The sequence below is a fragment of the Coregonus clupeaformis genome, unplaced genomic scaffold (assembly GCF_020615455.1).
Source record: "Coregonus clupeaformis isolate EN_2021a unplaced genomic scaffold, ASM2061545v1 scaf0053, whole genome shotgun sequence".
NCBI classification, from domain to species: domain Eukaryota; kingdom Metazoa; phylum Chordata; class Actinopteri; order Salmoniformes; family Salmonidae; genus Coregonus; species Coregonus clupeaformis.
In genome coordinates, this window is record NW_025533508.1 from 835,579 (window position 1) to 851,544 (window position 15,966).

Genomic DNA, 15,966 nt, shown 5'->3' on the forward strand with positions numbered 1-15,966 from the left:
GATGAAGAGCTACAAAACTAAGTAAATAGCCGTAATAGACTGAAAGATTTGTGTGGCTCTCCAGTCTCTATGCTCATTAGTTGCTCATTCAACATATTTGATGCTACTTCACTCAATCCCCTTTTTTAAAGTCTCCCTATTGTTTTACATTCCCTGAGACCAACCAGAAATGTTGAATTGTTTCTGCGTCACCACATCTTGCACTGAGGAAAAATAATAGGCTAGGTGCCCTTAAATTCAGCCTGGTCTCAGTGGCGTGTAATCATGGATGCCAAGGGAAGCCAGGCTTCCCAAAAAAATGGACCAAGAAAGAAACATTATTTTATACAGTGGGTAAAAAAAGTATTTAGTCAGCCACCAATTGTGGAAGTTCTCCCACTTAAAAAGATGAGAGAGGCCTGTAATTTTCATCATAGGTACACGTCAACTATGACAGACAAAATGAGAAAAAATAATCCAGAAAATCACATTGTAGGATTTTTAATGAATTTATTTGCAAATTATGGTGGAAAATAGGTATTTGGTCAATAACAAAAGTTTCTCAATATTTTGTTATATACCCTTTGTTGGCAATGACACAGGTCAAACGTTTTCTGTAAGTCTTCACAAGGTTTTCACACACTGTTGCTGGTATTTTGGCCCATTCCTCCATGCAGATCTCCTCTAGAGCAGTGATGTTTTGGGGCTGTCGCTGGGCACTGTCACAGACTTTCAACTCCCTCCAAAGATTTTCTATGGGGTTGAGATCTGGAGACTGGCTAGGCCACTCCAGGACCTTGAAATGCTTCTTACGAAGCCACTCCTTCGTTGCCCGGGCGGTGTGTTTGGGATCATTGTCATGCTGAAAGACCCAGCCACGTCGTCCTGGTCCCTTTTCAGAAAAACAGCCCCAAAGCATGATGTTTCCACCCCCATGCTTCACAGTAGGTATGGTGTTCTTTGGATGCAACTCAGCATTCTTTGTCCTCCAAACACGACGAGTTGAGTTTTTACCAAAAAGTTATATTTTGGTTTCATCTGACCATATGGCATTCTCCCAATCCTCTTCTGGATCATCCAAATGCACTCTAGCAAACTTCAGACGGGCCTGGACATGTACTGGCTTAAGCAGGGGGACACGTCTGGCACTGCAGGATTGAGTCCCTGGCGGCGTAGTGTGTTACTGATGGTAGGCTTTGTTACTTTGGTCCCAGCTCTCTGCAGGTCATTCACTAGGTCCCCCTGTGTGGTTCTGGGATTTTTGCTCACCGTTCTTGTGATCATTTTGACCCCACGGGGTGAGATCTTGCGTGGAGCCCCAGATCGAGGGAGATTATCAGTGGTCTTGTATGTCTTCCATTTCCTAATAATTGCTCCCACAGTTGATTTCTTCAAACCAAGCTGCTTACCTATTGCAGATTCAGTCTTCCCAGCCTGGTGCAGGTCTACAATTTTGTTTCTGGTGTCCTTTGACAGCTCTTTGGTCTTGGCCATAGTGGAGTTTGGAGTGTGACTGTTTGAGGTTGTGGACAGGTGTCTTTTATACTGATAACAAGTTCAAACAGGTGCCATTAATACAGGTAACGAGTGGAGGACAGAGGCGCCTCTTAAAGAAGAAGTTACAGGTCTGTGAGAGCCAGAAATCTTGCTTGTTTGTAGGTGACCAAATACTTATTTTCCACCATAATTTGCAAATAAATTCATTAAAAATCCTACAATGTGATTTTCTGGGAAAAAAAATCTCAATTTGTCTGTCATAGTTGACGTGTACCTATGATGAAAATTACAGGCCTCGCTCATCTTTTTAAGTGGGAGAACTTGCACAATTGGTGGCTGACTAAATACTTTTAGTTTCCCCACTGTATATCTTTCCTCTCTCTGTGAGTCATCATTTTCCTTCAATTCGCAAGAGGCTGAATGTATTTCACCGGAGAAAGCATCCAAGTGAGTGAACCCATTCATTTGATGATGTCTGGTCAAAAATAATATATTGTTGCTGCCCCTAGCATTGAATACAAGGGAAGCCAGGGAGCATTTGGCCTCCCTTGAGATATATATATATATATATATATATATATATATATATATATATATATATATTTAAATAATTGCCAATCAGCATTGAGCTAAACTGAGCAAGCTCAACTGTGAATGGTCCTGGCGCACCAAAGAAAAGTGTCAAGGGAAGCCAGTTTGGATTTGGCTTCACACCAATTCCATCACCCCAAAAGCCAAATGTCATTTACAGAAAGAAAGAAAAAAACGAATTGTTGCATCTCCTTGTGTTGTTGTCTTCTGGTGGCTAGCTAGCTAGCTAAAATTTGCCCTTTCCTAAATTAGCCATGGATGGAGATAGAGATTTGGACTTCATTCTCCGTACTGGCCAATGATTATAATGGCGATTCTGATCCAACCATAAATTCATACATTGTGCCCCTAGCCTGAAAGGATGGAAGTTCAACATATAGCTAGATATAGTAGGCTAACGTTAACTAGCTGGCCTGGCATTTTAGCCAGGTAGCCTAGAACAACCAAAACTAAAGGTGTGTACTGTATCATGACAGAGTCATAGACCGTTTAGGCAACATGAATGAGGAGGATGGCATTGGCTTTCTTTACAAGTAGGTTGAATCAACATGTTTTTTCTACTTGCACACACACACGGAAATCAGTACCATGGACAGCCACATCATATTTAGCTTACGCTTGATTGGACTAAATCGTTTTTGGTATCTTTTAGTTGCCACTGTATTAGACTAAGCATAGGTGAATAGATGATGTTGAAATGGTGCTGGAATAGTGGAGGCAGCTCCGGTTTTCTTTGTGACTTGTGGTAACTCCCCATGGTTCTAAATCAATAGCTGTTTAGTAGTCCTTAAATGTCGGAAACATTAACTTGCTTGACCATGCTGTAGGTCATGTAACTGTTTGTTACATGCAATATGATTTTGGGACTTCACCGGAGAGATGTTGCTCTCCGGTTTTGTGATGAAACAAAGGTGTGGTTGAATTTATTCTGCTACTGTGTCTTCTAATTGTCTCGACGTTAGGCCTATATATCACAATGTCAAGGCATACAGTGAGGGAAATAAGTATTTGACCCCTCTGCAAAACATGACTTAGTACTTTGATGGCAAAACCCTTGTTAGCAATCACAGAGGTCAGATGTTTCTTGTAGTTGGCCACCAGGTTTGCACACATCTCAGGAGGGATTTTGTCCCACTCCTCTTTGCAGATCTTCTCCAAGTCATTAAGGTTTCGAGGCTGACGTTTGGCAACTCGAACCTTCAGCTCCCTCCACAGATTTTCTATGGGATTAAGGTCTGGAGACTGGCTAGGCCACTCCAGGACCTTAATGTGCTTCTTCTTGAGCCACTCCTTTGTTGCCTTGGCCGTGTGTTTTGGGTCATTGTCATGCTGGAATACCCGTCCACGACCCATTTTCAATGGCCTGGCTGAGGGAAGGAGGTTCTCACCCAAGATTTGACGGTACATGGCCCCGTCCATCGTCCCTTTGATGCGGTGAAGTTGTCCTGTCCCCTTAGCAGAAAATCACCCCAAAAGTATAATGTTTCCACCTCCATGTTTGACGGTGGGGATGGTGTTCTTGGGGTCATAGGCAGCATTCCTCCTCCTCCAAACACGGCGAGTTGAGTTGATGCCAAAGAGCTCGATTTTGGTCTCATCGGACCACAACACTTTCACCCAGTTCTCCTCTGAATCATTCAGATGTTCATTGGCAAACTTCAGACGGCCCTGTATATGTGCTTTCTTGAGCAGGGGGACCTTGCGGGCACTGCAGGATTTCAGTCCTTCACGGCGTAGTGTGTTACCAATTGTTTTCTTGGTGACTATGGTCCCAGCTGCCTTGAGATCATTGACAAGATCCTCTGGTGTAGTTCTGGGCTGATTCCTCACCGTTCTCATGATCATTGCAACTCCACGAGGTGAGATCTTGCATGGAGCCCCAGGCCGAGGGAGAGTGACAGTTCTTTTGTGTTTCTTCCATTTGCGAATAATCGCACCAACTGTTGTCACCTTCTCACCAAGCTGCTTGGCGATGGTCTTGTAGCCCATTCCAGCCTTGTGTAGGTCTACAATCTTGTCCCTGACATCCTTGGAGAGCTCTTTGGTCTTGGCCATGGTGGAGAGTTTGGAATCTGATTGATTGATTGCTTCTGTGGACAGGTGTCTTTTGTACAGGTAACAAGCTGAGATTAGGAGCACTCCCTTTAAGAGTGTGCTCCTAATCTCAGCTCGTTACCTGTATAAAAGACACCTGGGAGCCAGAAATCTTTCTGATTGAGAGGGGGTAAAATACTTATTTCCCTCATTAAAATGCAAATCAATTTATAACATTTTTGACATGCGGTTTTCTGGATTTTTTTGTTGTTATTCTGTCTCTCACTGTTCAAATAAACCTACCATTAAAACTATAGACTGATAATTTCTTTGTCAGTGGGCAAATGTACAAAATCAGCAGGGGATCAAACTATGTATGAACTAACAGGTTATAGGGCAAAGAACACAATTATGAGAACACATACAGTGGGGAAACTAAAAGTATTTAGTCAGCCACCAATTGTGCAAGTTCTCCCACTTAAAAAGATTAGAGAGGCCTGTAATTTTCATCATAGGTACACGGCAACTATGACAGACAAATGGAGAAAAAAAATTCCAGAAAATCACATTGTAGGATTTTTAATGAATTTATTTGCAAATTATGGTGGAAAATAAGTATTTGGTCACCTACAAACAAGCAAGATTTCTGGCTCTCACAGACCTGTAACTTCTTCTTTAAGAGGCTACTCTGTCCTCCACTCGTTACCTGTATTAATGGCACCTGTTTGAACTTGTTATCAGTATAAAAGACACCTGTCCACAACCTCAAACAGTCACACTCCAAACTCCACTATGGCCAAGACCAAAGAGCTGTCAAAGGACACCAGAAACAAAATTGTAGACCTGCACCAGGCTGGGAAGACTGAATCTGCAATAGGTAAGCAGCTTGGTTTGAAGAAATCAACTGTGGGAGCAATTATTAGGAAATGGAAGACATACAAGACCACTGATAATCTCCCTCGATCTGGGGCTCCACGCAAGATCTCACCCCGTGGGGTCAAAATGATCACAAGAACGGTGAGCAAAAATCCCAGAACCACACGGGGGGACCTAGTGAATGACCTGCAGAGAGCTGGGACCAGAGTAACAAAGCCTACCATCAGTAACACACTACGCCGCCAGGGACTCAAATCCTGCAGTGCCAGACATGTCCCCCTGCTTAAGCCAGTACATGTCCAGGCCCGTCTGAAGTTTGCTAGAGTGCATTTGGATGATCCAGAAGATGATTGGGAGAATGTCATATGGTCAGATGAAACCAAAATATAACTTTTTGGTAAAAACTCAACTCGTCGTGTTTGGAGGACAAAGAATGCTGAGTTGCATCCAGAGAACACCATACCTACTGTGAAGCATGGGGGTGGAAACATCATGCTTTGGGGCTGTTTTTCTGCAAAGGGACCAGGACGACTGATCCGTGTAAAGGAAAGAATGAATGGGGCCATGTATCGTGAGATTTTGAGTCAAAACCTTCCATCAGCAAGGGCATTGAAGATGAAACGTGGCTGGGTCTTTCAGCATGACAATGATCCCAAACACACCGCCCGGGCAACGAAGGAGTGGATTCGTAAGAAGCATTTCATGGTCCTGGAGTGGCCTAGCCAGTCTCCAGATCTCAAACCATAGAAAATCTTTGGAGGGAGTTGAAAGTCCGTGTTGCCCAGCGACAGCCCCAAAACATCACAGCTCTAGAGGAGATCTGCATGGAGGAATGGGCCAAAATACCAGCAACAGTGTGTGAAAACCTTGTGAAGACTTACAGAAAACGTTTGACCTGTGTCATTGCCAACAAAGGGTATATAACAAAGTATTGAGAGACTTTTGTTATTGACCAAATACTTATTTTCCACCATAATTTGCTAATAAATTCATTAAAAATCCTACAATGTGATTTTCTGGAAAAATAAATCTCATTTTGTCTGTCATAGTTGACGTGTACCTATGATGAAAATTACAGGCCTCTCTCATCTTTTTAAGTGGGAGAACTTGCACAATTGGTGGCTGACTAAATACTTTTTTTCCCCACTGTAGGTTGTAATATGGCTTCCCTAGTGATTTTACACACACACAGCTACTGGGTCTCATAGACTACACCAAAAACACCACCTAATTGCTTATGAGATTTTAGGATGGTTAGCTGAATATTCCAACAACAAAAAATCTAATGCAACCAAAACTCAACAGCACACGGATGTAGGCTACTAGGCAGAATGTACTTTGAAAGAAACAAAATACAGGAAAGATATATAGTTTGCCAACACCATCTGCTCTAAATTGCTCATGAAACAGTCATTCAATTGCAAGCAGATCTAAGTGCTGCAACAAAATTAAATAATCATGTAGGCTACACTGTCCCGCGAAAGTCCTGCAAAATCATCCTGTTGTCCTGCATTTGGGTATTTTAAATATGGTCACCCTATCTATAAAGGAGATGGAGTTGACAGGTTATTGTTGTGACCATGGTGATTTCAATATTGTTTGTTTAAATCTCTCAAAGGTAGAGGACTTTCAGGACCATGCGTTGTCTTGTTGCACTACATGCAATCAGGAGATGAAGAAGGGGTTGTCATGGTATAGCTGACCCTGTTCGTTAATTTCAGATTCATTTAAGAAAGACACATCTGATGGAGTTGACTTAAACTAATTTTTTTAGGAATCACAGTTGAGATACTGTATATACTGTAAGTCAAAGAAACTACATGAGATCCTTATTTTATTTTTGCCCTACTTTTTTTTGGACACTTTTTTGGGGCGTTTGCTTTGGACAAGGGCATTTCCTGACACAGAGTCAAACATGGAAATGAATAATATAGAAAATATTTTGAAAATTACCCCCCAAAAATTATCCCTACATTTTAATTTTAAACTCAAATAATGGAAAAATAAAAACAATAACAATTAAGTTTCCCTTCCCAGACAAGGATTGTCCTGACTTTCAAGAATCCCTGAACTTTGATCTCTGTTAATAATATAACACAATTCAACAAGAAATGGAACAGGGTATACAAATCTGAAATGTACAACAGTCATGTGAATCATTTTCTCTTACATTCTATGATAAGAACTATATATCTATCCCATTACCAAAGCAGTTAGGACAGTGAAGTTCTCGGACCAATCACCATTTGTCATCTAGCATTTACAGCGCAATAAACCATTAAGAAAGTTAACATAAATAAAATATACAAATTCGAGACCATTTACCTAAAAACATGGAAAATCCCTACACAGTGTTCATTCTCTATATATCAGAAATACTTTTCTGTCATCATTACCACAATCATTTGTTATTTAAGAATGGAGGTAGTTGCTGAATTGAGGGTTGGTGTGGCTTCAGCAGAAAGTCAAAAACATGTGTTAGAGACATCACCTCCAGACTTCTCATAGCTTCAGGTAGTACACCATGGCCAGGATCAACAGCCAGAACTGAATCAAATAAAGAAAAGGGAACGTTAGACTTACAGCAAGAAAGTGCGAGTGTTGTTAGACTTTATGTTATGATAATGTCTCTACTGTATGTTGTGTAGTATCCAAAAGTGTCAGATAAACAGTTTTCGAGTAATGACACTGTTGCAACTGAATACTTAACTATTTACCAACCTAAGTAGACCAACTGAAAACTCACCACAAACATTAGCACAGCGAAACCATACCAGCTGATAGCCCATGTATATCGACTGAACACAGACTCAATGTGGTTGAAGCAGCCCTGGGTAGAAAGATAGAGGTTGTAAACAGGATAGCCTGTGCCAAGTTGGTTCAAGGACATGCAACAATGTGCTTACTTCAAGTGGGAGGTGAAACTACCCCTAACCACTGATACTGTACAGGGTCAGATATTTTTCATACTGTTATTAGTTACAGTACAGTTATAATTAATGGCAGGTACTGTATAACCAGATCCTAGATCTGCAGTTATGAGCTACTAAAATACTGAGCCTTCAAGTGAGAATCAGAGAACCAGAGAATCTCTTATGGGTTAGGGAATGGGAATGGGGTTTTCTCACCTGAGTGAACATGGTGGTGTTCTGGCCGATCTTGCAGGCCTCCACATTCACCACCTCGTAGTTGTTCTTCCTCTTGCAGCAGTGGATGGGCCAGGGGTAGTCTGTACCAAACTTCCCCCTGAAGGTGGAGTTGTACTCTATCCAGTCCACTGGGCTGTCTGTTCCACAACACCCCACCTGAAATAGGGGAAGGGAGGATGTTGTAGAAACAATACATGGGTGAGGAAGATTCTTCAATCAAACAGGACTAGTTTAGTTAGTCAGTGGTCAAACTGATATTGTGACAGACTAAACTCACTTCACTCAAACTGAGTGAGCTACTTTATAAGGAATTGTAGAACTGATACATATGTTTACTGTGACAATTGTCTACTGTGGCCCTCTGATCTACATTCTTTATCCTAGCTACATCAACACAGTGGTTGTTTCTGTCCCTGTGCAGTAAACTGATCCCATCCCTTGTCTTTCCCACACTATGGGGCTGTCCAAACCAGTTCACCCAGCAGAGACGTAGTGGGACTCTGGCATTGATGACGGAGAGAGAGGGGCATGCTATGTCATGTCAGAGCTGACAATTCATCTGCTACTGCCAAGGGTGTGTGCATGTGTGTGTATGAATGTGCATGTGTGTGTTAGTGGAAGGTGATACCTTTTCCTAACATATACTCCACACAATAACCTAGGTTTAGTTGTCTTTGGGCTAGTCGTCTGTTTGGAATGTGTGTTGTGGCTCTGATTGGTCAGATTATCCTATGACAGATTCCTTTGATTTGGTGACCAGTCACCTCTCTCATCACTTTGTTCCATGTCAGTGTGATCCGACTGCCAGAGTCACCGTCGGCTGTATAGTACTTCAGCATCTGCTTCTTCACCAGATTACTGTTTCCAACCAGCTACAAACAGCACATAGGTGAGGATGAGACAAAACAGGAGAATACATTTCAAATGTGTGTTTCTAGCATTGTGCTTGTCAAACAATGTGAAGGTACCCCAAGTTGCCCAGTTCCCATGTACTCACATAGTCTCTGTGGGTGACTGCAGTGATACATGAGGCACACTCAAATATGTAGATGATCAACATCAAGATCAGATACTGTAAAAATCACAAAATAAATAGTTTCCTTTAATTGAAAAGAACAACAGGGAAATAAATATAGGCATACAGTATATTGCACTTGAATGATATATTTTGAAGCAGTGTTCAGATGAACAAATGAAGAACTTCTGTGACCAAATAAATTGTGATGAATTTAGTTTCAAAGTCTTACTGTTAGCATTAAGGCACGGCTCTTCTTTGCAGCAGCCAAGATACCAAAGACACACATGCAGAAGAAGGCAAAGCCTGTGAAAATGGCAATCCAGGCCCCAGCAAAGATGTCATCTTTCCCCGACACATCAGATATAGGGTAGAGATTGTATCCATCTACTGCAACCCAGATGGCCAGAGCGCAAAGGGCAAGACCTGCTGCCTATTATAAGAGGTAATAACATATATATTAAGAGTTGTTATAACAAATTGTAAACCATTATTATACCAGGATCCTGCAATTGAAAGAGGCAATAACCGGTACAGTATAGAGCTGAAAGGGAACAGAAAGCAATGCTAATGTACTGTAGTAAACTTCTGGATTTTAGTGTTTAGAAAAACACCATAGATCTGCACACCATTTGTCTACCATTTGTTCCATTTGATTAAACAATACTTTAAAAATACAGTTACTATAGGAATAAAATCAAGTGCAAATCTTACAGCTCCAAAAATATTCCCCAGGATGAGAATGACCATAAGACAGGTGGATCCCTCTCCATCAGCCATGGTAGCAGTCCTTCTGTCAGCTCCTTCTAAACCCACTGCTCCTGAGCAGAGAAGAAGAAATAACAGACCCAAGTACAAGTGTTTCTATCAGATCCAAGAGAATGTAGGGTCTGGCCGGATGTGATGTATTGTTGACATGGGAATGTGTCCAGGGAGTGGCTTGATCTCATTCACACTGGCAGCAACAGAAGTGGGCCAACCAGTTTGGCTCAGCAAGAGATTGCATTGTGGTCCTTTTGAATGGAAACACTGAGATATTGACTACAAAATATGACAAAAGAAATGTATTCATGATAAAAGTAGACTACATCTGGCCCAGACAGAAAGTGAGCAGTTCTGCATAAAGCCATCAATTCTCAGTCTACCCCTAGGCTATATGTTACACCTATAGCAACCGGTATTTCACCATTCTTGACATTTTTAGGTTACAGCAGTCTGTTAAATTAGCGGGTTTAAAGACCATTAGAGTTAGAGCAATCATCACATCATCTATTTTTACACACAACAAACATTACCTCCCCTGCAGTGATGTCAGGCCCTGAGCATCTTCTTCTGTTGACCAAACACCTGTTGTTCTGTTGCACATGCTGTGCTCAGCACCTGTCTCAGCTTGCTGCTGCTGGTCCAGGTCAAGTTAAAAAATGTATGCACGCATGACTGTAAGTCGCTTTGGATAAAAGCGTCTGCTAAATGGCATGTTATTATTATTATTATTACTTCCATGACGTCATGGAACATGTCTACACATGTCTTTGATCCCAAGTTCAAATCTTTATACAGTATGTTTACATGCATCTTCATTGTTTTGTATGTGTGTACTGTATATTGACTAATTGGGGTGTTTTCTACATTGAATTGATTGTCAACAGGCCTATTTGACACAGCTCGATAATGCACTATTCCAGTGGACTAAATGGCATTACTATTAGTAGGTTGAGATGAAAAGAAATGATGACATCTGCTGAGGAGAAGTGCCATTGCTCTTCTTAACTGTTCACACTGAAACAGGATACAGCACAATTTAATTAGGTAGTAGGCTACATTGTTGAGAGTGGGGTTTCTCATGTATGGATGATTAAAAACCTCTACAACGTCATTTCATTGCACACATGCCATAATAATGCTTTTGTTTGGCCCTAAATTACATTTTTTGTCTATGAAGAAACTTGTAGGTTATTGTCTCAAATGTACAGTAAAATAAGTGGCATTTGTAATTGTATGGTAATAATTATGATCTGAATATCAAACAACAAATGTAATCTTGTTTCATACTAAGCAATATTCTTGTCATATATTTTTTTCATCTTGTTTCATATCAAGCAATATTCTTGTCATAAAAGCAGCCAGTTCTTGTGTTTTCCAATAACAGTCACCAGTTTGTCTCTCTGTATTCACACACCGTAGTCTTGTTAACACCAGCCTCTCTAGCTCGCTGTGTTGTCACGTGGGTCGCGGTCAACCAGGCTACACACACCTTGTTCCACCTGAAAAAATATATATATCCTGGAAGGAGGTTCTGTGGTTTATTTACGATGCAGCATGTGACTGACTTGGTCAACAGTGAAGTGAATGGGGTTCAGATGTTATTCCTAAATAACTTACTAACTTGGCAAACCTTGGCAAACCTCTCCAGAAGTGAAGGATTACTCTAGTGATATCAGCCTTAAGATCAAGTCTGCATATCATTTTTATTTTATCTCTGAAAGGTAAGTAGTCTGTCATTATTTATGCTTAAGTATTATCCATCTCTGTCCAACTAAATCAGTATCACTTTACAATACAACAGACGGGTTAAAGTGCTGTAATGTAAAGTGCTACCCTCAAATCTGATTGTTTCTTACTTCATAGTGTTATGTAGTAGGTAGTGTAGTGTTAGCACACAGTTAGGCAACACATTGACAGGATACACTTCCACACTCCATTCCCCCAGGAGGCAGCAGGTGCTGAGCCTGGTTGATAAGCAGGTGCTGTCAATGAAGGTGATCGTCAGTTCAGTAGGCGGGAATGGAACATAAAGTTGGATGCCAACTGCCAAAAAAGTATAGTTGGTGGTGGTAATGCAACATATAATGGATGCAAACCGCCGTTAAACCTCATCGAAGAAGAAGAAGAAGAAGAAGGTGATCGTCAGTCAGTATCCCAGCTTGCAAGCCGTAAAGGCTGCAGGTTTTGTTTGGTGGCCTTTCGTTTTTTAGCCTTTAGTTTGGGCATGCCTTTAGTATTTTTCATTTTTGTACATATTTATGTTTAGTCACCTTCTGAAAATAATTATAGTACGCTTGGACTGGCCAACCAAGAGGTCAAGAAAGACAGAGCTGGCCGTGGACCAAGCTAAGGTTGCTGTCTCCCTGGGCACATGTACATTAAAAACCTAGGCGCATATGCTGATTTCTATTATTATTATTATTTATTTATTTATTTATTTTTTATTTTTGGTCATTTAGCAGACGCTCTTATCCAGAGCGACTTACAGGAGCAATTAGGGTTAAGTGCCTTGCTCAAGGGCACATCGACAGATTTTTCACCTAGTCGGCTCGGGGATTAGAACCAGCGACCTTTCGGTTACTGGCACAACGCTCTTACCCACTAAGCTACCTGCCGCCCTTTCTCACATAGATGTACATTCATTCAGGTTACAGACCATGTAATTAGGTCTAGGACCCCTAGACAAAGAGAGTGTGACAATATTTGTAGGCTAGTTATTGGTTTCGTAACAAGAGCTACTTGTACAATATCAAGTCTTAGGAGCACATCATTGCGACAAATACCTTTTTACTCATTTGTTTTTTCTCAGGGAGATAAACTGAGCTCATGATGACTGGGAAACTGAGTAAAGAAATGGTGGAGCTGCTGCTGGCACCATGGCGATCGTCTCCAAGGGTGACGGGACTGGAGGGCAGGCTGGTAGCAGCGTTGGAACTGTATGACCACTTCCCTTTAGATGTGGCTGTTACTGGGGGAACCCAGGAGGCCAACACTCAGCTGGCCAGAGCACTGTGTGGGTTAGTAGAGGAAGAGGAGGAGGAGGAGGAGGAGGAGGAGGAGGAGGGGGGAGGAGAAAGAGGAGGAGGAGGAGGAGGAGGAGGAGGAGGGGGAGGAGAAAGAGAAAAGTGAGGATGAGGAAGCTAGTGATGGAGATGCAGATGATGAAATTGAGATTTCTGGGACTCTGACTAAAGTGTTTGAGAGAGAAGAAAAACGACAGGTTAAGGAAAGTGAGGAGGACAACAATAAGAGGGATGACTCTCCCACTGAGAAACAACCCATCGTCCTGCACCCCAAATCACCAATGGTCCTGCACCCCAAAATCCCCAACATTCGGATTTGGACAATTCCAAGCCTCGATGGCCAAAACCACCCTATTGAACACTTCGATGTGTTGGTGGTCCTCACCTCAGAGCAGTACCAGGATGACCTCCCAGGGCCTATCATGGAGCTCCGCGACAGGGACCAACCGCTGTTCTTAGTCAGAGCTGAACAGGAGTGGGACCTGGTCCAGGAGAAGCTCACAGGACCCTGTAAGACCTGTGCCTGGGAGAGAATGAGAGCCCGTCAGATGGAGATTGAGAAGAAAAGGCTGGCAGCCACAGCTGGAGGAGCCGAGGTCCCAGAAGATGTCAAGCAAACGTTACTAGAGTTAAGGGAGATTGGAGCGACAATGACTACAGCTCTGACTGAGCTGAGAAAGAAAGCCTTCTGTCAGTTCATGGTGGATGTTTTCAGAGAAAACGGAGTTCCAAAATTGCTGAGGAATGCCGAACAGTGAGTGTGTGTTTAGTCTCATGTTATGGTTAATTGTGCAAACGATGTGTGTACAGATAATTAATATTAATGAAACTACATGGCAATTTTCCAGATTTAGAGTAAATAATCAAGTTTGTCCCTTGAGGAGATACTGTGAAACAAACCATTACATAATTTGTAATATCATGTGATATGGACATTTCCCAGGTATATTTTTTATTGACCCAAATCACACTTTGTATCATTGCATCCTTTTGCTCATATCCTTCCCTACAGTTCTCTGCTGTCAGCTGGACTGAGAATGGACAAGGTGCGTCAAGGGGACATTGATCGGCATGGACACCTGTTCCAGTCCAGAGATCTGACCAACCCCCCATCCAGACTTCTCTCCGCCCTCACAGCCCTGGAGCACCTCCGACTGGACCTGGGGGTCCTCGGGCAGACGGGTTGCGGCAGCTCCAGCTTAGTCAACTCCCTCCTGGGCTTGAAGAACCAGGACGAGAGGGCGTCTCCCACTGGAGTCACTGAAACCACCATGGAGGCTCTGGGGTTCCCTCACCCTGAGCTGCCTAATGTCTGGCTGTGGGATCTACCAGGGATGGGCAGGGTGGGGGATCTTGTTCCCTCCTCGACCAAGACAGATCAGAAGGCTCCTTTATCTTCTCCACAACCTCCATCTCCATTCCCTCCTCTGTCTCTGACTCCTCTGCACCCACCATGTGATGTCTACATCCTGGTCTCGCCTCTCAGGCTTAGCCAGGTCTGTGTCCAGCTGCTGCAGAGTCTGTCAGCTCAGGGGAGGCTGTGCTACCTGGTCCTCTCCAAGGCTGACCTAATGGGGGAGGGGGCTGTTGAAGAGGTTAGAAGGTGGAGTGAGGAGGCCCTAGGTCGTCTAGGCCTCAAACAGACCACTTTCCTGGTGTCAGCTCTCCACCCAGGGGAGCTGGACTTCCCCAGGCTGCACGAGGCGTTGTGTGGTGCACTGGCTTCCCACAGAAGGGCTTCCCTTGCCCATTATGTTGTAGAGCTTTTGGAATCAGAGGTGTGGGGGGGAAAGGGCCAGGGAGACCCTTGCAAACTTCAGTGACATGTCATTTCAACAAACTGTATTATGATAATAATATGCCATTTAGCAGACGCTTTTATCCAAAGCGACTTACAGTCATGCGTGCATACATTTATTTTTTTCTGTGTATTGGTGGTCCCGGGGATCGAACCCACTACCTTGGCGTTACAAGCGCCATGCTCTACCAGCTGAGCTACAGAGGACAGCTAGATAGCTAGAAATATTATTTTTGTCTGTCTCCTGTTGTATCAAAGCCATGATGTGAGACGTCAGAGGCTCTGGATAATCTGAATGACTGGGTCCATGTTCTATATTCAAATCAAAATAAAACCAACGTTTATTGGTCACGTACACACATTTGCTCGTGTTATGGCAGGTGCAGCAGAATGCTTATGTTACTATCTCCAACAGTGCAGTAGAATGTCTCGCAAATACAATACAAATGCACAAATAATCATTGTATGGTAAAGTTGTATCCAGTTTATGAATACATTATGGTTTTAATCAAATAAAAATACCTACATCAAATACAATTAGCAGTATGCAAATGAGTCATTGTTTGTACACTGCTCAAAAAAATAAAGGGAACACTTAAACAACACAATGTAACTCCAAGTCAATCACACTTCTGTGAAATCAAACTGTCCACTTAGGAAGCAACACTTATTGACAATACATTTCACATGCTGTTGTGCAAATGGAATAGACAACAGGTGGAAATTATAGGCAATTAGCAAGACACCCCCAATAAAGGACTGGTTTTGCAGTTGGTGACCACAGACCACTTCTCAGTTCCTGAGTTTTGGTCACTTTTGAATGCTGGCGGTGCTAACACTCTAGTGATAGCATGAGACGGAGTCTACAACCCACACAAGTGGCTCAGGTAGTGCAGCTCATCCAGGATGGCACATCAATGCGAGCTGTGGGAAGAAGGTTTGCTGTGTCTGTCAGCGTAGTGTCCAGAGCATGGAGGCGCTACCAGGAGACAGGCCAGTACATCAGGAGACGTGGAGGAGGCCGTAGGAGGGCAACAACCCAGCAGCAGGACTGCTACCTCCGCCTTTGTGCAAGGAGGAGCAGGAGGAGCACTGCCAGAGCCCTGCAAAATGACCTCCAGCAGGCCACAAATGTGCATGTGTCTGCTCAAACGGTCAGAAACAGACTCCATGAGGGTGGTATTAGGGCCCGACGTCCACAGGTGGGGGTTGTGCTTACAGCCCAACACCGTGCAGGAC

General features: G+C 42.9%; 2 protein-coding genes across 2 annotated transcripts; one reads left to right on the forward strand and one right to left on the reverse strand.

Moving 5' to 3' along the window:
* Positions 1-6,791: 6,791 nt before the first annotated feature.
* Positions 6,792-10,091, reverse strand: LOC121542393 (uroplakin-1a-like). Its single transcript, XM_041851795.2, has 7 exons — positions 9,856-10,091; positions 9,374-9,574; positions 9,124-9,198; positions 8,891-8,998; positions 8,106-8,282; positions 7,724-7,807; positions 6,792-7,524 (listed from the first exon to the last, which is right to left on the reverse strand). Exons 1-7 carry the CDS (start codon positions 9,919-9,921, stop codon positions 7,480-7,482), a joined length of 756 nt encoding a protein of 251 aa, XP_041707729.1. The 5' UTR covers positions 9,922-10,091; the 3' UTR covers positions 6,792-7,479.
* Positions 10,092-13,047: 2,956 nt separating this feature from the next.
* Positions 13,048-14,821, forward strand: LOC121542392 (interferon-inducible GTPase 5-like). The gene is made up of 2 exons (XM_041851794.1): positions 13,048-13,683; positions 13,942-14,821. Exons 1-2 carry the CDS (start codon positions 13,211-13,213, stop codon positions 14,750-14,752), a joined length of 1,284 nt encoding a protein of 427 aa, XP_041707728.1. The 5' UTR covers positions 13,048-13,210; the 3' UTR covers positions 14,753-14,821.
* Positions 14,822-15,966: the final 1,145 nt, after the last annotated feature.

Excerpts from the sequence above, each read along its gene's own strand:
- LOC121542393 (XM_041851795.2), bottom strand. The coding sequence starts at position 9,921 with ATGGCTGATGGAGAGGGATCCACCTGTCTTATGGTCATTCTCATCCTG. Across the intron at positions 9,199-9,373 it reads GCCGTGCCTTAATGCTAACA|TATCTGATCTTGATGTTGAT; the intron begins GTAAGACTTTGA and ends TGATTTTTACAG. Across the intron at positions 7,525-7,723 it reads TCGCTGTGCTAATGTTTGTG|TTCTGGCTGTTGATCCTGGC; the intron begins GTGAGTTTTCAG and ends TATTTGATTCAG.
- LOC121542392 (XM_041851794.1), top strand. The coding sequence starts at position 13,211 with ATGGTCCTGCACCCCAAAATCCCCAACATTCGGATTTGGACAATTCCA. Across the intron at positions 13,684-13,941 it reads TTGCTGAGGAATGCCGAACA|TTCTCTGCTGTCAGCTGGAC; the intron begins GTGAGTGTGTGT and ends CCTTCCCTACAG.